The sequence below is a fragment of the Salmo salar genome, chromosome 01 (assembly GCF_965601325.2).
Source record: "Salmo salar chromosome 01, fSalSal1, whole genome shotgun sequence".
Taxonomy (NCBI): domain Eukaryota; kingdom Metazoa; phylum Chordata; class Actinopteri; order Salmoniformes; family Salmonidae; genus Salmo; species Salmo salar.
Window position 1 is genome coordinate 169,062,597 of NC_138291.1, and position 21,261 is coordinate 169,083,857.

The 21,261-nt window shown below is 42.9% G+C and overlaps 1 protein-coding gene and 2 long non-coding RNA genes across 3 annotated transcripts; 2 read left to right on the forward strand and 1 right to left on the reverse strand.

Annotated features, from left to right (window-relative positions):
- Positions 1–1,232: 1,232 nt before the first annotated feature.
- Positions 1,233–10,947, reverse strand: LOC145858072 (low choriolytic enzyme-like). Its single transcript, XM_082956213.1, has 11 exons — positions 10,817–10,947; positions 10,608–10,673; positions 10,406–10,462; positions 10,193–10,261; positions 10,005–10,054; positions 5,236–5,317; positions 5,012–5,126; positions 4,652–4,824; positions 3,570–3,651; positions 1,641–1,762; positions 1,233–1,525 (listed from the first exon to the last, which is right to left on the reverse strand). Exons 1-11 carry the CDS (start codon positions 10,851–10,853, stop codon positions 1,521–1,523), a joined length of 858 nt encoding a protein of 285 aa, XP_082812339.1. The 5' UTR covers positions 10,854–10,947; the 3' UTR covers positions 1,233–1,520.
- A 3,997-nt stretch (positions 10,948–14,944) lies between these two features.
- LOC145858664 (uncharacterized) lies at positions 14,945–15,460 on the forward strand. Its single transcript, XR_014379149.1, has 3 exons — positions 14,945–15,029; positions 15,147–15,207; positions 15,360–15,460. It is a non-coding gene; the product is annotated as an uncharacterized LOC145858664 (long non-coding RNA).
- Positions 15,461–19,283: 3,823 nt separating this feature from the next.
- On the forward strand, positions 19,284–20,230 carry LOC145858073 (uncharacterized). Its single transcript, XR_014378881.1, has 3 exons — positions 19,284–19,579; positions 19,742–19,838; positions 19,982–20,230. It is a non-coding gene; the product is annotated as an uncharacterized LOC145858073 (long non-coding RNA).
- The last annotated feature ends 1,031 nt before the right edge of the window (positions 20,231–21,261 follow it).

The following is a 21,261-nucleotide window of genomic DNA, read 5'->3' on the forward strand; positions in this document are numbered from 1 at the left end:
GAACACCATCCCAACCGTGATATACGGGGGTTGCAGCATCATGTTGTGGGGGTGCTTTGCTGCAGGAGGGACTGGTGAACTTCACAAAATAGATGGCATCATGAGTGAGGAAAGTCATGTGGATATATTGAAGCAACATCAAGACATCAGTCAGGAAGTTAAAGCTTGGTCGCAAATGGGTCTTCCAAATGGACAACGACTCCAAGCATACTTCCAAAGTTGTGGCAAAATGGCTGAAGGACAACAAAGTTAAGGTATTGGAGTGGCCATCACATTGCCCCGACTTCAATCCTATAGAGAATGTGTGGGCAGAACTGAAAAAGCGTGTGAGAGCAAGTAGGCCTACAAACCTGACTCAGTTACAACAGTTCTGTCAGGAGGAATGGGCCAAAATTCACCCAACTTTTTGTGGGAAGCTTGTGGAAGGCTACCCAAAATGTTTGACCCAAGTTAAACAATTTAAAGGCAATGCTACCAAATACTAATTGAGTGTGTGTAAACTTCTGACCCACTGGGAATGTGATGAAAGATATAAAAGCGGAAATAAATCTTGATTATTCTGACATTTCATTCTTAAAATAGTGGTGATCCTAACTGACCTAAGACAGGGAATTTTTACTAGGATTAAATGCCAGGAATTGTTTAAAACTGAGTTTAAATGTATTTGGCTAAGGCGTATGTAAACTTCTGACTTCAACTGTAGATATTCCACAAAAAAAATCTGCCTTATCCAGCTACAATAGTTATTTACAACATTGTCGACACTATTTCTGATCAATTTGATATTTTAATGGACAAAAAAGGCATTCAAAAACAAGGACATTTCTAAGTGACCCCAAACTTTTGAACGGTTGTGTGTATACATCTTTATGTATATTGGTTTAGCATTCCTTGCATAAAGGTGGGCCACTTCCATGGTACCGGTTATCCTGAGTTGAGCTCAAGAGTTCACCAAAGTTACCTCGCCAACTCAAGCCTGTTTCATAGTACACCCTTCTAGAGGGCGAAATTGTTATTTTGGTGAGTCTATGATCCCTGCTCTCTAAGTCCTGATACAGCATCAACATTAAATAATTTGTTGCCTAGGTAGTCGGCCAAGTTTAAGGAATAACTCACCATTAATTTAAGTCTCTCCTGCTATGCTAGATCTACTTCTTCTCTGATCCCACCTTGGGATGTATGATGAGCATAGCTGAGAAGGTCCATTATAGAATGAAACAGAACACTGCAAGCAACATCACACTGACTGGATTCTTTTCAGTCTAGGTCATTTTATTTATTTCCAAGACAAGTGCAGTGGTATAGGCCTAATTCAAGGCAGCAAGAGCACACAGGAGAAATTAAACTACTGCCTGCTGCCAGACACACATATAATCCATCAGAAAGCTTTAAGGGACTTGTTCAATTTATTCATTGTTGAGAAGTTAAAATGTCAGTGCCATTTGTGTTGGAATCTTCAGTCGACAGCAGCGGTGTTGAAATCTTCTTCGATGGTGTCATAAATGCTAAACTGTGCGTTGTTATTCTGTGAAAGACAAGACATGAACATGGTTAGAATACAGTGCGATAATGACTGCATTTACAAAGGCAGCCCAACTCTGATATTTTTCCTGTCTCTGTGTGTGCGCGCATGTCTTTACCACATTGATAGAGTTTGTTAAGGCGTGTTATGTCCAGGGGGCTCAGGTGATTTCTCTGTCCAATCTGGACTCCCCTCTTCTTGGAGTGAATAGTGGGGTTACGGTTTGATGAGAAGTAGTATCTGCCAGGAGAAACCCAACAATGGGGGATTAGAGGACTTGCTACTTTAACACAAGGACTGCGTCACAATGCCACCCTAATCCCAATATAGTGCACATAGTTTGACCAGAGCCCAGGTAAACAATAGTGACCTAAATAGGGAACCATTTAGTACACACAGGGAAATGTTACTTGAGCTGGATACTGTACAGTCGTGGCCAAAAGTTGAGAGAATGACACAAATATTAATTTCTACAAAGTTTGCTGCTTCAGTGTCTTTAGATATTTTTGTCAGATGTTACTATGGAACACGGAAGTATAATTACAAGCATTTCATAAGTGTCAAAGGCTTTTATTAACAATTACATTCAAGTTGATGCAAAGAGTCAATATTTGCAGTGTTGACCCTTCTTTTTCAAGACCTCTGCAATCCGCCCTGGCATGCTGTCAATGAACTTCTGGGCCATATCCTGACTGATGGCAGCCCATTCTTGCATAATCAATGCTTGGAGTTTGTCAGAATTTGTGGGGTTTTGTTTGTCCACCCGCCTCTTCAGGATTGACCACAAGTTGTCACTGGGATTAGGGTCTGGGGAGTTTCCTGAACATGGACCCAAAATGAGCGATATTTTGTTCCCCGAGCCACTTAGTTATCACTTTTGCCTTATGGCAAGGTGCTCCATCATGCTGGAAAAGGCATTGTTCGTCACCAAACAGTTCCTGGATGGTTGGTACCATTCTTTATTCATGGCTGTGTTCTTAGGCAAAATTGTGAGTGAGCCCACTACCTTGGCTGAGAAGCAACCCCACACGTGAATGGTCTCAGGATGCTTTACTGTTGGCATGACACAGGACTGATGGTAGCGCTCACCTTGTCTTCTCCGGACAAGCTTTTTTCCGGATGCCCCAAACAATCGGAAAGGGGATTGATCAGAGAAAATGACTTTACCCCAGTCCTCAGCAGTCCAATCCCTGTACCTTTTGCAGAATATCAGTCTGTCCCTGATGTTTTTCCTGGAGAGAAGTGGCTTCTTTGCTGCCTTCCTTGACATCCTCCAAAAGTCTTCGCCTCACTGTGCATGCAGATGCACTCACACCTGCCTGCTGCCATTCCTGTACTGGTGGTGCCCCGATCGCGCAGCTGAATCAACTTTAGGAGACAGTCCTGGCGCTTGCTGGGCTTCAGGGCACCCAAGAAAGTCTTCTTCACAACAATTGAACCGCTCTCCTTGAAGTTCTTGATGATGCGATAAATGGTTGATTTAGGCGCAATCTTACTGGCAGCAATATCCTTGCCTGCGAAGCCCTTTTTGTGCAAAGCAATGATGACGGCACGTGTTTCCTTGCAGGTAACAATGGTTGACAGAGGAAGAACAATGATTCCAAGCACCACCCTCCTTTTGAAGCTTCCAGTCTGTTATTCGAACTCAATCAGCATGACAGAGTGATCTCCAGCCTTGTCCTCATCAACACTCACACCTGTGTTAACGAGAGAATCACTGACATGAGATCAGCTGGTCCTTTTGTGGCAGGGCTGATATGCAGCGGAAATGTTTTTGGGGGATTCAGTTCATTTTCATGGCAAAGAGGGACTTCGCAATTAATTGCAATTCATCTGATCACTCTTTATAACATTCTGGAGTATATGCAAATTGCCATCATACAAACTGAGGCAGCAGACTGAAAATGTTGAGAATGACACAAATATACTTTTGCCCACGACTGTACACAGTCACAAAACTAATATTTACTTATTGCTAGCAGTTTAAAAACAAGGTGAGTAAAATTAGGACTTTAGTGGGAATAAGGAGGAGAGGAGTATGACTGACGTTCCGTAGTGCATTATGGAGTCGTAGTCATAGGGCAGGTCCTGAGTGTCTCCTTTCTTCACCTTAAAATTATTTTCTTTTCCTGGAAGTTAAAAGAGGCAGATGTGACTGGTGGACACTGCTGGGTGTGAATGTGATATAGGGGAATGAAAATGGAAATGTAGACAAGTTGAGATGGAAACCATTAAGTTGAACCTCTAGCAGGAGGAAACTCTACAGGATTCAAGGCATGAATATTTCATCTTACCTAATGAAACCCATTGCGGGTGGTAATGTAACAAAACTGCCTTCAAAACGAGCTTACATGTTATCCCAGGATACCCATTACGGGTGGCAACTGTAAAAGGTATATTTTACACCAGGATACCCATTACGGGTGGTAACTGTAGATGACAACGTAGTGTTATTCGCGTCAGGCAAATTTAGCGAACAAGGTTGCTGCGTTCACGCCAGGGAAAATTCACAGGAGTAAACGAATTCAGTTTAATTCTACATAATTGGAAATGAGTCTGAAATACATAGTTATGCATAGTATTGGTCTCAAACTGAAGAACACTGATGGTTACTGGTGTAAGATTCTCTGGTGTTTACAGAACTGGTGCTGTGAGATTAGGATATCAGGATTCAAGGTAGCTCTGATATTAGGCTATCAGGACCTGCTTAGACAAAGCAACTTCAACAGTAGAGAAAAGGGTTGCAATGTATGGGGAAATGAATGGCTGCAGTATTTCCGTTATAATAAGTACATGATAAATGGAACGTTAAGGCATAAATGTATGAAAGACTATTCTTATTTTAAACTAAAGTGGTTCTGTCCTTGTGGTATGTAGTGTTTCATGTTGTGTGGACCCCAGGAAGAGTAACTGCTGCTTAGGCAGTACCTAATAAAATACTAAATGTCAATAGTTATTCTATACGGTCTTCACTCCAGACCACAAAAAGCTGAATCAGGTATGTTAGTGTTGGGCTGCTACTAAAGCCTGCACACTGCAGCTCTTCATGGGACAAATTGACCAGCCCTGCCCCTGATCCACATGCACTGCCCCTGAGGTGGTTTAGTATGTTGTGTTGGTGTGAGTTACCTGGGACCACGTTGTCCCACTGTATGGTGACGTATTGGTCACGGTCTGGCCGTGTGTGCTCGTGGTGCAGGCCCAGGGCATGCATCAGCTCATGACACAGGTTCCCCACGTTACAGGCTCTACCGAAGTACACAGACTGGGCCCCGCCCTGGAAACCTACATACGACGCACAGCTAGAGTTAAGCGAAGAGAGATAAAGGTGAGAGAAGCGGGAGGAGAGAAATGGAGGAGAAAGAGGGGATATGACAGGAAGAGAGGAAAAATAAAGGATTGAACACAGGAAAAGGAAGGAGAGGTTGTGAGTTAACTGGAAACTGCTGGGAAGGAGAGAATGTGTTAATGTGCCCACTTTGGACTCACCCTGTCCCAGAGATGAACTCTATGTAGTTCATCTCATTGGTGTATTCGTGGAAGCGGATACACGTCTGGTCTGAAATAAGCTTGAACGCTGCTAGTATAGTTTCCTTTCTGTCCACTGTGTGGATCAGAGACAATCTACCATTAGACGGTGCATATCATTCTCACTGTATTAGAAAACATCTAGTGTTACAGTGTTCATCTCTCCTACTGTATTCGACACTCACCCAGATAATCGTTGATCTTGTAGGGGATAGAAGCGACGCCTTCATTCTCAGGCCAAAGTGACTTCACAGCTAATCGGTCTTCCTGTAGGACAAACACCTAGTCTTAAATCCAGCTGTCGCTAGAGAGTATAGGCCTCAGATTAATTCAATTGTTATTTCCGCGTTTCCCCTATGAATGTTTTTAAGTTCTAAAATGGTCAAACTATTTCAGTATTCACTTAAATGACTAAAACCAGACTAAGTATGTAGAAAAAAAAGAAAGGAGCAATATACAGTGTACTTTCCATGACAGACTGACCAGGTGAATGCTATGATCCTTATTGAGGTCACCTGTTCAATCAGTGTATATGAAGAGACCATGGATCATATCTATATGCCATTCAGAGGGTGAATGGGCAGGACAAAATATTGAAGTACCTTTGATCAGGGTATGGTAGGTACCAGACTCACCAGTTTGAGTGTGTCAAGAACTGCAACGTTGCTGGGTATTTCACACTCAGTTTCCCGTGTGTGTGTTAAGAATGGTCCACCACCCAAAGGACATCCAGCCAATGGCAGTCCAGTGGTCGAAAATGGGTGACACGAATTGTGCAGAGCAACAGACGGGCTACAGTTATAGTCAATTGACAGTCCAGTAAAACATTTGTTCCCAAAGACCCCAAAAATGCTCAGCTCGTAGAACCTTGACACAAATGGGGTATGGCAGAGTTCCACTTCTTTCAGCAAAAAACTTGTTGCAGTGGACTAAGGAAACACTGGACACAGGAGAATTGGAAAAACGTCTGGTATGATAAATGCCGTTTTTTTGCAATTTCACGCTGATGGGAGGACTAGGGTATGAAGAAAACCACATGCATCCATCATGCCGTTTGTCAACATTACAGGCTGGTGAGTGGCAGTGGTATGCTTTGGGGTGCCTTTTCATGGCACACGTTGGGCCCCATGATAAAAGTTGAGCAACGTTTGAATGTCTTAACATAATTGAAAATCAGGTGCATCCCTTCCTGGCAGCAGTGCTTGCCTACGGAGCCGTGAGGGGAACGGCACCTCTGTACCTTCAGGCTCTGATCAGTCCCTACACCCAAAGGGCACTGCGTTCATCCACCTCTGGCCTGCTCGCCTCCCTACCTCTGCGGAAGCACAGTTCCCGCTCAGCCCAGTCAAAACTGTTCACTGCTCTGGCACCCAAATGGTGGAACAAGCTCCCTCACGACGCCAGGACAGCGGAGTCAATCACCACCTTCCGGAGACACCTGAAACCCCACCTCTTTAAGGAATACCTGGGATAGGATAAAGTAATCCTTCTAACCCTCCTCCCCCCCTAAAAAAGATAGATGTACTATTGTGAGGTGATTGCACCAATTTTTAAGTCGCTCTGGATAAGAGCGTCTGCTAAATGACGTAAATGTAATGTAAATGCAGTGTATCCATCTGTGAATTGATTTTTTCAGCAGGATAATGCCCCATGCCACAAGGCTAGGATTGTCCAGGAATGGTTCCACGAAAATTACAGTGAATTCAGCTTAGTGCAGTGGCCTGACCAGTCACCAGATCTCAATCCAATTAAGCATCTGTGGGATGAGATGGAACGAGCCATTTCGGATTAGAGATCCACTACCAGCCAACTGGGCACAATGGTGGGAAGCATTGAGGAAATCATGGGGCCAGCATTCCTGTGGAATGCTTGACACCTTGTAGAGTCCATGACCTGACGAATTGAGGCTTTTCTGAGGGCAAAGGGGGGTGCAACTCAATGTTAGGTGTTCCGAATGTTTTGTAGACTAATATATATATACACACACAGTGGGGAGAACAAGTATTTGATAACCTGCAAAAATCGGCAGTGTTTCCTACTTACAAAGCATGTAGAGGTCTGTAATTTTTATCATAGGTACACTTCAACTGTGAGAGACGGAATCTAAAACAAAAATCCAAAAATCACATTGTATGATTAAGTAATTCATTTGCATTTTATTGCATGACATAAGTATTTGATACATCAGAAAAGCAGAACTTAATATTTGGTACAGAAACCTTTGTTTGCAATTGCAGAGATCATACGTTTCCTGTAGTTCTTGACCAGGTTTGCACACACTGCAGCAGGGATTTTGGCCCACTCCTCCATACAGACCTTCTCCAGATCCTTCAGGTTTCGGGGCTGTCGCTGGGCAATACGGACTTTCAGCTCCCTCCAAAGATTTCTATTGGGTTCCGGTCTGGAGACTGGCTAGGCCACTCCAGGACCTTGAGATGCTTCTTACGGAGCCACTCCTTAGTTGCCATGGCTGTGTGTTTCGGGTCGATGTCATGCTGGAAGACCCAGCCACGACCCATCTTCAATGCTCTTTCTGAGGGAAGGAGGTTGTTGGCCAAGATCTCGCGATACATGGCCCCATCCATCTTCCCCTCAATACGGTGTAGTCGTCCTCTCCCCTTTGCAGAAAAGCATCCCCAAAGAATGATGTTTCCACCTCCATGCTTCACGTTTGGGATGGTGTTCTTGGGGTTGTACTCTTCCTTCTTCTTCCTCCAAACACGGCGAGTGGAGTTTAGACCAAAAAGCTCTATTTTTGTCTCATCAGACCACATGAACTTCTCCCATTCCTCCTCTGGATCATCCAGATGATCATTGGCAAACTTCAGACGGGCCTGGACATGTGCTGGCTTGAGCAGGGGGATCTTGCATGCGCTGCAGGATTTTAATCCATGACGTCGTAGTGTGTTACTAATGGTTTTCTTTGAGACTGTGGTCCCAGCTCTCTTCAGGTCATTGACCAGGTCCTGCCGTGTAGTTCTGGGCTGATCCCTCACCTTCCTCATGATCATTGATGCCCCACGAGGTGAGATCTTGCATGGAGCCCCAGACCGAGGGTGATTGACCGTCATCTTGAACTTCTTCCATTTTCTAATAATTGCGCCAACAGTTGTTGCCTTCTCACCAAGCTGCTTGCCTATTGTCCTGTAGCCCATCCTAGCCTTGTGCAGGTCTACAATTTTATCCCTGAGGTCCTTACACAGCTCTCTGGTCTTGGCCATTGTGGAGAGGTTGGAGTCTGTTTGAGTGTGTGGACAGTTGTCTTTTATACAGGTAAAGAGTTCAAACAGGTGCAGTTAATACAGGTAATGAGTGGAGAACAGGAGGGCTTCTTAAAGAAAAACTAACAGGTCTGTGAGAGCCGGAATTCTTACTGGTTGGTAGGTGATCAAATACTTATGTCATGCAATAAAATGCAAATTAATTACTTAAAAATCATACAATGTGATTCTGGATTTTTGTTTTAGGTTCCGTCTCTCACAGTTGAAGTGTACCTATGATAAAAATTACAGACCTCTACATGCTTTGTGAGTAGGGAAACCTGCAAAATCGGCAGTGTATCAAATACCTGTTCTCCCCACTGTATATATATTTGAAGATATTTTAGAAGAAAAAAAAGGAAAAAAATCACCTAAATAATAAACTAAAACTGTGCAATTGGCAACGCCCACTACGATTTAAATTGAGATTGTCGTCACTGGCCGACACAATAAATCTATTATTTGCATGACTCACTGTGCAATAGTGAGTAACATGAATTTTGAATGACTACCTCATCTCTGTAACCCACGCATACAATTATCTGTAAGGTCTCGAACAAGCAGTGAATTTCAAACATATTTAACTACAACGACCTATTGGTTTTCAAATAACTTGCATAAGGCACCTATTGGTAGATGGGTAAAAAAGCAGACATTGAATATCCCTTCGAGCATGGTGAAGTTAATAATTACACTTTGGATGGTGAATCAATACACCCAGTCCATACAAAGATACAGGTGTCTTTCCTAAGTCAGTTGCCAGAGAAGAAGGAAACCGCTCAGGGATTTAAGATCCTAGAGGAAATCCTGGTTTAGTCTGTTCTACCATTTTTTTTTACATTTTAGTCATTTAGCAGACGCCCTTATCCAGAGCGACTTACAGTAGTGAATACATACATATCATACCATTTCATGCTTTTTTTTTGTACTGGCCCCCCGTGGGAATCGAACCCACAACCCTGGCGTTGCACACACCCTGCTGGCGTTGCAAACACCTTGCTCTACCAACTAAGCCACAGGGAAGACTACCAGACACTGGGAGCATAATTCACCTTTCTGCAGGACAAGAACCTAAAACACAAGTGCAAATCTGCACTGGAGTTGCTTAGCAAGAAGACAATGTTCCCGAGTGGCCAAGTTACAGTTCTGACAAATCTACGGCAAGACCTGAAAATGGTTGTTTAGTAGTAATCAACAACCAATTTGACAGCTTGAATAAGGCACTGTACCAGCTTCTGGTATACACAGACTGAAACTAATGACTGCAAAATCGTTCAAGGTTTCTTTACAAGACAGAATGTTGAATAAAACGACATTGAAACTTACTCTACTGGTGGTCCGTGGTGTTGATCCTTCAGATGGTCAAAATATCCACAGGAAAGTACTGTTAACACAACTTTTTAGAGTGGCGGTACTGAAGTTGAAATTTCTATCACCTGGCACTTCAGTTAGTATGCATGCATTGTATATTTTTCCTGTGGATATTTTGGCTCAAATTTCAACCATCTGAAGGACCAACACCATGGACAACCGGTAGAGCAAGTTCAAATGTAATTCTGTTCAACAATCTGGCTTGAATGATTTTGCAGTCATTAGCTTCAGGCTGTGTATACCAGAAGGTGGTATCAATCTGATTCATCAGCCTAAAAAAAAATATGCAGTAACAGGACAGAAAGCAGGGATAATAGACTCACCGAAACCAGAATGTCTCCCTCCACGATAGCAAGGTCGAACTGTAAGTCCTCTGTAACAGAGAGAGGGTCTGAAACAACCACACTGATACAACATGTACTAGTTACAAGTCACTACCTCCAGTGCCATTAAAGTCCAGACCTCGCAGTAGAGGTCCAGGATTGTGCGCTTCATCTAATGAATGCGTTACCTTCTCTGGTTTCAGGCATTTTAACCCAATCATTTTGTCTGTGGCGTGGTCCCATTGAGGCAGTAGAACCTAAAGGCAATTGTTAACATTAAACACATTTTGCAATATTTTATTTTTGATAGATAAGCCATGAACTTGAAGAAAACCAATGGAATTGTTTCTTTAGGCCCATCACACCAAGAGATTGACTTGAGAATCACAGTAGAGGCCTACCTGTGGCAGTGAAAGTCACATTTGTAGAATTGTTGATGGGGTTTGTAGAATTGTCCACTGAAAAACAGAAAGAAAATATAAAGAGGAACAGAACAACAGTTTTGCAGTGGGGCTGGCCTACATGAACTAAAAATGGTAAACAGGCCTAGTTTTCAGCCTGTAACCTTACGAAATGAGTGGTCCCCAATGCAGGCCTGCTTACCTGTGGCAGGGAAAGTAGAATTTGAAGTAGTAGCATTTGTCAAATTGGTGATGGGAACACTGCCCACTGAAATACACAAGGGTAACATAATACATGTTACATAATAACATGGTGAACCAATTGGCGTCTACAGTGGAACTGGCCTGGCCTAACTCAAATGGAAAACACTCAAAAGTAGGATGTCACGAAAACAAAATGACTGGTCCTACCTTGGACAACCCAGATGAGAATCAGAAACCAAACCATGTTGAAACAACGATTGTCCCCCAAGATTTGGGAGAAAAAAAACAACCAGAGAAACAGCACAAACAAATGTGTTCAATAGCTCTCCTTCCAGTCAAATAGTGGGTAGGGCAGCAATCACAAAAGAACAGGTGTGTTCTCCTTCTCCTTCTTCGGTGAGGTTTAAAGACGGTTGGCATCCAATATGTTGCATTATCGCCCTCTACTGAACTATCGTATGAATCCATTACCTTTGTGATACAAAATGGGAAAAGGGGAAACGTGAAAATTTAAAAAAATATATATATTTAATGACTCTACTAACTAACCCTACACTCATTAAAACCCATCACCTTATTCCACTGCTTTAACCCTATCTTAACCTACCCCGGGCCAACGACCCGAGAGGACGAGACACTACCACTCAACACACCCTGTAACTCTTCTCTCGTACCCCCAAGTACTTCTCTGCAGCTGCCACCACAACATCTATTTTCTATGACTTACGTGTCATCTCTACGGTACAGCAGATAACAATTGCTATGAATGCTAAGCCAACCTCACTGAAACATATATCACTCATTGGCCTATCCCTCTGTTCTGGCAAAGATCTACTATTCACAGGGATTCTCTCTGAATCCCTCACCCTCCACTACCTTCTTCACTTCCTCCGCATACAACATCTTCTGCACTACAATGACCCTGGCCACCTAAACCTGCCTCTCTCGCACCAGACACCTCCACTTAGGGTTACCTTCACCGACTCAACGGCACCCACCATCTTTTCCACCCAACTTGAAACCGACCATGGATCAGACAAAAGGCCTGGTTCCACCTTCTTCAAAAATCTTACTCCCACTGAACCAATCGTATCTTTATCATAACCATGCCCATCAATGGAAGAATTGGGCTCCAAGCTCCTCACAACAACTTCTACCCCTTCCATTTCACCTACAGAACTCAAACTGGTGTCCGGCCCACTCTGTTTGAACTTGATAGCAATCTTCCTCGACACACTCTCTCCCTTGTCATTGCTATCTTCAACAGATACAAACCCATCCTCTGCCTCCCTCAGTCTTTTCAACCTCCTCTCTCTTTCCCTCCAATCCTCCTCCCTTGACCAGTATAGACAGTGTTAATGTGCATCCATAGTATATAGTGAGCAGTACTGTGCGTAATGTAGCAGATGCAGGAATGCCCTCATGCAGGAACACCCCGAAATGTGGGCTGCAGTTGCACACTATTGACAGAAAGACACATCAACCTCAGATAAAGCATCCGAGACAGCAAAACAGCGCTCCTCTGTCTTAGTATGTGTAGGCCATGTATCTGATGCCGTCTGGTCAAAAAGCATATAGCATGTCATACAGCCACAGTTGTAGAGCGGTCAGACTTTCTGGATGTTTAGTTCAGTCCTATGTGTTCTCTGGCCAATCTCTGATATCTTGTCGTGGATCTGGCTATGATGGTGGGCTCCCTATTGACAGAAAATAAATATCTGCTGTGGGAAACCGTGTAGACAGTGTTAGTGTTCATGTATAGTGCAGTATAGACAGTGGTAATGTGCATCCATAGTATAGAGTAGTGAACAGTACTGTCCATAATGTAGCATAGAGCCCATGTCGTATGTCCAGAGTGTTCCCAGAGTGGTATACCAAGAAGCAAGCTAGATCTACTCAGGGTCTTTTAAATCTAGCCAGCTTCAGTTAGCTTCACATTCCAGCTCAGGCTTCATCCGTACTACGATGGTGGATTTTGCTGGTCCACCTGCCGCAAAAGGCTGTCACATGCTTCCCAGTCGAAACAGTTTAAGCTTATACATTTTGTGAAGTTTTTGTTCATTTTGGTGTTTGGTAGGTTTTTTTTCAGCTGTTTGCATACACCAATTCTTTTGTTGAGGCAAGTCGAAGTTTGGTAGTCAAAGTCTACACTCCTTCATCAGTGATTGGTTCACAGTAGGGGTGGGAACTATGGACGGGATTCTTCAATGAAGTGTTTGCTATCATTCACTTGAGAATTACTGCACTAAACTGATGTGTAATTGCGCGTCTAAGACCTCCTCTGCAAAAACATAAAAAATTCAATACAGATTTCTTGATGTATCTACTTTGAGGAAGTGTTTCTGGCTATATTGTTACTACGGTGGCTCAAGAGAGACAAACAGTAATATTGCCTCTTTCTCCTAGTTTTTCAAGCCAAGGTCTTTAGAAGTGTGAGCACAGAAGTTTGCATCGCCTAGCCGAGTTCTGCTAGGAGCAAACTGAACCTATGTATGGGGACGTCTTTACTCTAGAATAGTTATTGCAAATTTTATCAGGCTATGGTGTAAAATAGTCCAAATTAGAGCCATCTTATGGGCAAAAGTGCCATATTTTATTATCTATTGTTAACGACTTTGATATGCTTATCAATACACAAGCCCCTTCCTCCCCCACTCCTATCGATCTGATTTCGTTTATCCTCGCAAATCAGACACTTCATTCAGGATATATGAGAAAGCTCCGAGTTAGCCTACCCCAGAGAAGGTTCGTTTTAGAGGATTCGTTGCCTTGGAAATGTACACTGAACAGAAATATACACACATGTAAAGTGTTGGTCCCATGTTTCATGAGCTGAAATAAAAAATCTGAAAAATATTCCATATGCAAAAAAAGCTTATTTCTCTCATTTTGTGCACAAATTTGTTTACATCGCTGTTAGTGAGTGTTTCTCCTTTGCCAAGGTAATCCATCCACCTGACAGGTGTGGCATATCAAGAAGCTGATTAAATAGCATGATCATTACACAGGTGCACCTTGTGCTGGGGACAATAAAAATCCCCTAAAATACGCAGTTTTGTCACAATACAATGCCACAGATGCCTCAAGTTTTGAGGGAGTGTGCAATTGGCATGCTGACTGCAGGAATGTCCACCAGAGCTGTTGCTAGACAATTGAATGTTAATTTTTCAACCATAAGGTTCCTCGAACATTTTTTTAGAGAATTTGTAGCCACGCTGGGAGGGAGGCTGACAAGTATTTGCATATAATAATGCCTTTTGTGGGGACAAACTCATTCTGATTGGCTGGGCCTGGCTGCAAGTGGGTGCGCCCTCCAAGGCCCACCCTGTACAGTCATGTGAAATCCATACTAATGAAATCCAGACTAATGAATTCATTTCAATTGACCTCCTTATATTGACTGTAACTCAGTAAATTCTTTGAAGTTGCATTTATATTGGCCTTCCGAGTGGCGAAGCGGTCTGAAGCACTGCATCTCAGTGCAAGAGGCGTCCCTACAGTCCCTGGTTTGAATCCAGGCTGTATCACATTCGGCCATGATTGGGGAGTCCCATAGGGTGACGCACAATTGTAAAAAAATCTGTAATGTTGCAATTGTACATTCATGCAGGGGGAAATACAATGATTGCACTAGTGCATATGCGTGAAAGTGGTCTGCACACAGCACATTATCCCCGGAGATGCCAAACTCGGGCAAAGTGTCCCCCATATGACGTCACAGTGATGTCATAATGAGTGGGGGGAAAAAACACCTGCATCAGAGACAGTGCAAAGATTTTCATACTCTGCCACATCCTGAAGAGTTACCTTGTTGTACAATGTCTACCATTTACAACTGGAATCTACATTGAAATTACAACACGTACAGTTTTTATTATGAATACATTTCTTTCTTGTTGTCCCATGATTTTCACTTAGCAAAAAGAGTTAATGTCAACGCGAAACTGATTGTGAGGACGAACAAAGGTATTTTTTTACATAGTCCTTGTGCATCCCAAATCAACCCTATAAAGTACATTATCAGCCATGTTCAAAAGTAGTACACTATGTAGGGAATAGGGTCCCATCAGAGGACAAACACTCATGATGCATCATGGACAGTAGCTGTGAAGTGATACACATTGCTACAGTGTGGTTTTTACTATGTTTATGAGCTTACTAGTACTAAAAATACTGTATTTCAAAAATAGAAGTGGATTAATTGGTTAATAGGCCTATGTGGCTCTGGTGATTTGTTGTCTGTCAGGGTGGGTGTGGTCTCCCATGGCACCACATTACATCACAATTGTGATGTCATAAATAATTGTATTCTGATGACAGCCTAAATGGTTTGCCATTTACGGCAACACTTACAAGTTCAATTCAGGGTCAAAATCATTGCTATATTTTGGATGGTTATTTTTGAACTGATTGATTGGTGGTAAGTAGTTGTGACCACTTGTGATTTAGTGTGAAAAGGCCTACTTTGTGACACAATTTAATTGTGATGATTTAAATAATATAATAATATTTTTAAGCCATATTGTACCTTTTTCAGGATTACTGTAATTGAAGGAACTATGGGAAAGTTCTCCTTCCCAAGGCTCATCATAAGAATGGTTAGAATCTCTTTTCTCTCACCACCCTCATAGTCAAAACTCCAGTGATTTAAAATCATCACTTTGACATACAGGTCTATGAGCTTTTCTAAGATTGAAAATAACAATAACCTCATTACTAACTGCATGTTTGTCATCATTTTCATTTCTAGCCATGGGCAAATCGGACTGCACAGGACGATTTCTGCACAGGAACTACTGAACTCCACAGGCCCAGAACACACCAGCCTCACAACTCCTCACAACTCCCCAGCCTTAATGTAAGTCCCATCTGCAAGATAAATCTACGACCCACTAAAGTGGTCCAGACTAATCATGTATGGACAATCAGTGTAAACGTTGTACTAACTACGGCTTGATCGAGTGTCAACATTATACCTTATTGATATTCTATATCAATGAAATACAATGGAAGGTACATAATAATCCAATGCGTAAAATAAAATATACCATGTTCTATTCTCAATATCCCTACTGCCCCAAAGGTTTGTAGGCAGGGCAAGGAGGACATCGATTCAACCCAGAAGAAGAGGAAAAAGAAGAGGCTAAATGAGAAGGGAACCCAGGTTGAACTAGGCATGCGGGAGGATATCCGTGACCTTGACCTCGCCCATTGGAGATTGGCTAGAGAGACATGGAGAACTGAGCGAGGAAACATGAGGGAGATTAAGGCGCTGTATGGAGAAATATTTAGGCTGCACCAACTCTTGGAGGAGGTAACAAGAGCAGTTTTCTTTAATCAGACTTTCATATCAGTAGGTATACTGTAGTTGCTTTAGATGTTCCCAATCCTGATAAACAGAAATTAGATCTAAATAGATAGAATAGTGAAATAAGAAGGCAAGAAAAAAACTGCACATTGGAAGTATTCTGAGGAAGGTCTGCAATCTGCACTGGTAGTATTCTGAGGAAGGTCTGCATTCTGCACTGGTATGTATTCTCAGGAAGCTCTGAATTCTGCACTGGTAGTATTATTAAGAAGGTCTGCATTCTGCACTGATAGTGTTCTGAGGAAGGTCTGCGTTTTGCACTGGTAGTATTCTTAAGAAGGTCTGCATTATGCACTGGTAGTATTCTTAAGAAGGTCTGCATTCTGCACTGATAGTGTTCTGAGGAACGTCTGCGTTTTGCACTGGTAGTATTCTGAGGAAGGTCTGCATTCTGCACTGGTAGTATTCTAAGGAAGTCCTGCGTCTTCACTGGTAGTATTCTTAAGAAGGTCTGCATTCTGCACTGATAGTGTTCTGAGGAACGTCTGCGTTTTGCACTGGTTGTATTCTTAAGAAGGTCTGCATTCTGCACTGATAGTGTTCTGAGGAAGGTCTGCGTTCTGCACTGGTAGTATTATGAGTTCTGTCGGCATTATGCTCTGGTAGTATTCTGAGGAAGGTCTGTATTCTGCACTGATAGTATTCTGAGGAAGGCCTGCGTTCTGCACTGGTAGTATTCTTAGGAAGGTCTGCATTCTTAGAATAAAGTTGAAAAAGAATGGAAGAATTTCTGAATTGGAATGATTCCAAAAGTGTTCCCATTTTCCTAATAGGCTAATATACAGTAATAAAACGTGTTTTCTTTATGATATTTATTACCCATACACATGTAATTGTTTTAAGATAGTAATAACAATGACCATCAAGCTATTAAGTAATAAAAATGTGTCTGTCATCATACAGATTGGGGTGGATAAAGGGGTGATCAAGCAGCGCTCCACCTCCATTCTTTGTCCCGTCTCCCCGACACTGCCAGCTTTCCCCTGGTACAACCTCCACAGGTTCCTCGCCAACAGCCATTCGGAGCCAGACCAGCATGCTGCCGGCACCCAGAAGGACCCATCTAAGAAACATTCAATCTTTCCCCCTCTGGACACACAGAGCTGCACCTCCCCTGAAAGATGGCCTCATTCAACGTCCAAGACGTCACACCCACACGCTTCACACCGATTTGCTGTCCCATCCCACCCCCTGGTTTCCGGCCCTCCTGCCCGGATGAGACAGACCCATCCGCATGTCCACCCCAGGTCCCCATTGACTGGCCAGGCAAAGGTCAAGGATGAGGTCAAGAGGCCAGAGATTGCATCGTCTGAGGAATTGTCTGAGGAAGTTCAACGGAGAGGTGCAGAAATTGCAAATATGTATAAAGCACAGCTGATTGAGAGGATGGCCCAAAAGAGAAAGGAAGAGATTCTGAAGAAAAGGGTAAACAACGATGACAAGAACGATGACACTGAGGCCTCCTGCTCCTCTGCAGTAGAACAATCCAATACCCCTGCCACAGCCCCCGAGCGCCCAGCCAGCCCAGACGCCACGCCAGTGGCCGCCCGAGAGGACACTCAGGGGGACACCCAGCAGGACCTGGTAGAGGTTGTGAATGTGCTCAAGAGGCAATCATCTGATCTATACCTGCCTGACGACGTACGTGAGGAGTCACTCACATGGAAATCCATTTACGAGGAGCTGTGCCCACTCGCTCACAGGGTGAACACAGAAGCTGACTACATCAAGGCGCTCCGCGTCATCACTGAGAAGGCTGTGACTCCCTCGTGCTCGTCTGAGGATGATGTGTCTCAGAGTGTGAGTGAGGACACAAGTCAGGAGGGGAGTAGTGAAAGTGAGGAGAGCATGAGTGGACAACAGCAGAGATGTCTACACAGGGATCCTTATGGTGAGAGGGACAGGAAGGAGATTGATAGTGGTAAAATGGAAGGGAGATATGCAACCGCCAATGCAATGTCTATGATGGCGAGCCGAGGGAAAGAAGAACTTAATGCCATGAGCTACGCAGACAGGATCAAATATTTCAAGGATGAGGCTAAGAGAAATGAAGAGATGATGAAGATCGAAAGGAGGAAGGAAAAAGCCAGGGTTGAAGAGCTCAAGAAGTGGGAAAAGAGACAGAAGAAATTGAATGAGGAGGAAAGGAAAAGGACAGAAAATATGGAAAAAAACAAGTCAGAGGAGCAGAGGAAAAGGGAGAATGCAGAGATGAAACTAAAGATCGAACATGAGAAAAAGAGACGAGAACAAGAGAAAAAGAGAGAGAAAAAAGAAAGAAAGAAGCAGGAGATGCAACAGAAGGCCCGTGAAAAAGAAGAGAAAAAGAGGGCAGAGGAAGAGAAAAAGATGGAGAAAAAGAGGGAAGAGAAGTTGAAAAAGATTGAGAAACAGAGGATGGAGGAGGAGAGGAACAGGGAAAAGGAGAGAATGAAGGTGTTGGAGATGCAGCAAAAGGCACGAGAGAAAGAAGAGAAGAGGAGGAAAGTGGAACAGAAAAGAAGATTGAAGATACAGCAGGAACAAGAGAAGGAGGAACAGAAAAGGCAGACAAGGATACGAGACGAGGATAAGAAGAGAGCAGAGCTTCAAAAAATAAAAGATCACGAGGCCAGGTTCAAGATGGAGATGGAGAAACTGTATGAGAGAGAAGAGAGGAATGCACAGATTGAAAGAGAAAAGAGGCGTGCGCTGTGTCAGAAAAAAGGGCAGACACAGAGAGCAAAACAGGTGGTGGCATACGAGGTCACATCGTCTACATCTGACGCCTCTGTGCGGAGGGAAGAGAGGGAGCAGCGTCCAGAGACCGCTCTGCGAAGAGAAGAACAAGGAAGAAGCAGTAGAAATTGGCGGACGAGTCAATGACAACTTTTGAGTAGATTATAAAAGAAAGGGAGCAGACAAAAGAAGAAATGTACAAGTCAATGCTCCTAGGTATGTTAATAGATGTAAATAAACAAAAACAAATTAGATTTTTTAAAGAGAAAAAACAAACAACAAAACGAGAAAATGAGCAAAAGCAGGAAAAAATCATAAGGAAGCCAGGCATGAGGGTGAAGAGGAGGAAACATGAGAGAGGAGGAAGGGAGACCAGAGTGGTTTATCAGGAGGGAAGTAGGATATATAGAATTCAAGTTCTGAGGACAGAATCGGGAAGGACCATGGGATAAAAGGTAAATGAGATCAGCAGTAAAGGAGAGCTGAGTGGATCAAAAGAAAGTTATGGAAAACACAAGGGGTGGCAAGATAAACAGAGACCCAGAGAAAAGAGGTGAAAACATTTTATAGGAGTAATAGAGTGGAGATGGAACTAGAATTCCAATGTACGAATGGCCAAAATAACTATCTAAATAACTAAGGATGAGCAGAAAAGGAGAAGACCAAGAGCACAGGAAAAAGAGCCAACAAACATGTCAAAAAGAAATGAAGTCTGCCTCTTCTACTTCTCTTTTAAAGTTGCTTTGGTTTCCTTTTGTCCTCTTTCTAAGCCTGTTCAAGTCTGAGATAGATGAGAAGAGCAGCCAAAGAAACAGATCTGTTGAAGCATCAATTGGAAAGGATGGGAGGGTTGGAGGAGGAGCACAGCTCCATGACTACATTAGGTAAGTGTTTACTATCAAAGCCTGTTCTCTGTAGACAACTGTATTAGTGTTGATAGAAGTTAATTTATGCAATGTCTTTCAACTCAAACACTACAATTCCTGATCTCATGTGATTATTCACCTCATGTGAGCGGGCTTTCGGATGTTTTTTTCTTGAAACAGATTGTGGCATATGAGGTCACTTTATCTGTTGAAGCATCAATAGGAAAGGATGAAAGGGAGGGAGGCAGGAAGAGGAAAACACAGAAGAGCAGATGAGGTAAGTGCTTGGGCTTGTGATGAGAGGATCGGGGCTCCAGAACTGGGGTTTATGATTGAAAATTCTCAGACAAATGTATTACTGTGAATCCCATTCGTTCAATGACTATTTGATGAATTCCTGACGGGATAATTGTTTTACAGGAGCACTCTATGTTCTGCTTCCATGTGGATTGACAACTTTGCTTTCAGGAGCTGCTGGAGGACACCCTGGAAGAAGAGGGAGAGGGTCTATGATAGGCAGTTTGCCATGGGCCATAAATGGGCGTTTGGGTGTTAATTCTTCCTGCTTTATATCATACAACTTTACAATAAAAATGAATTGCAAGCATCAGCCTTTTCTGTTTGAGTGTGATCAGTGCAGTAGTAGTAAGATTGGTGTAAACCCAAGGAATATTCTGGCCTTCTAGGCAGAGTTCCTCTGTCCAGTGTCTGTGTTCTTTTGCCAAGTGTCTGTGTTCTTTTGCCCATCTTAATCTTTTTATTGGCCAGTCAGATATGGCTTTTTCTTTGCAACTTTGCCTAGAATGCCAGCATCACGGAGTCGCCTCTTCACTGTTGACGTTGAGACTGGTGTTTTGCGGGTACTATTTAATGAAGCTGCCAGTTGAGGCATCTATTTCTCAAACTAGACACTCTAATGTACTCTTGCTTAGTTGTGCACCGGGGCCTCCCACTCTTTCTATTCTGGTTATTGCCCGGTTTGCACTGTTCTGTGGAGTAGTACACAGCGTTGTACGAGATTTTCAGTTTCCGGGCAATTTCTCGCACGGAATAGCCTTAATTTCTCAGAACAAGAATAGGCTGACGAGTTTCAGAATAAAGTTCTTTGTTTCTGGCCATTTTGAGACTGTAATCGAATCCACAAATGCTGATGCTCCAGATACCCAACTAGTCTAAAGGCCAGTTTTATTGCTTCTTTAATCAGAACAGTTTTCAGCTGTGCTAACGTAATTGCAAAAGGGTTTTCTGATGATCAATTTGCCTTTTAAAATGACACATTTGCATTAGCTAACAATGTGCCATTGGAACACAGAAGTTATGGTTGCTGATAATGGGCCTCTGTACAACTATGTACAGTTGAAGTCAGAAGTTTACGTACACTTAGGTTGGAGTCATTAAAACTCGTTTTTCAACCACTCCACAAATTTCTTGTTAACAAACTAAAGTTTTGACAAGTCGGTTAGGACACCTACTGTGTGCATGACACAAGTAATTTCTCCAATAATTGTTTACAAACTGATTATTTCACTTATAATTCACTGTATCACAATTCCAGTGGTTCAGAAGTTAACATACACTAAGTTGACTGTGCCTTTAATAAACAGCTTGTAAAATTCCAGAAAATGATGTCATGGCTTTAGAAGCTTCTGATAGGCCAATTGACATCATTTTATTCAATTGGAGGTGTACCTGTAGATATA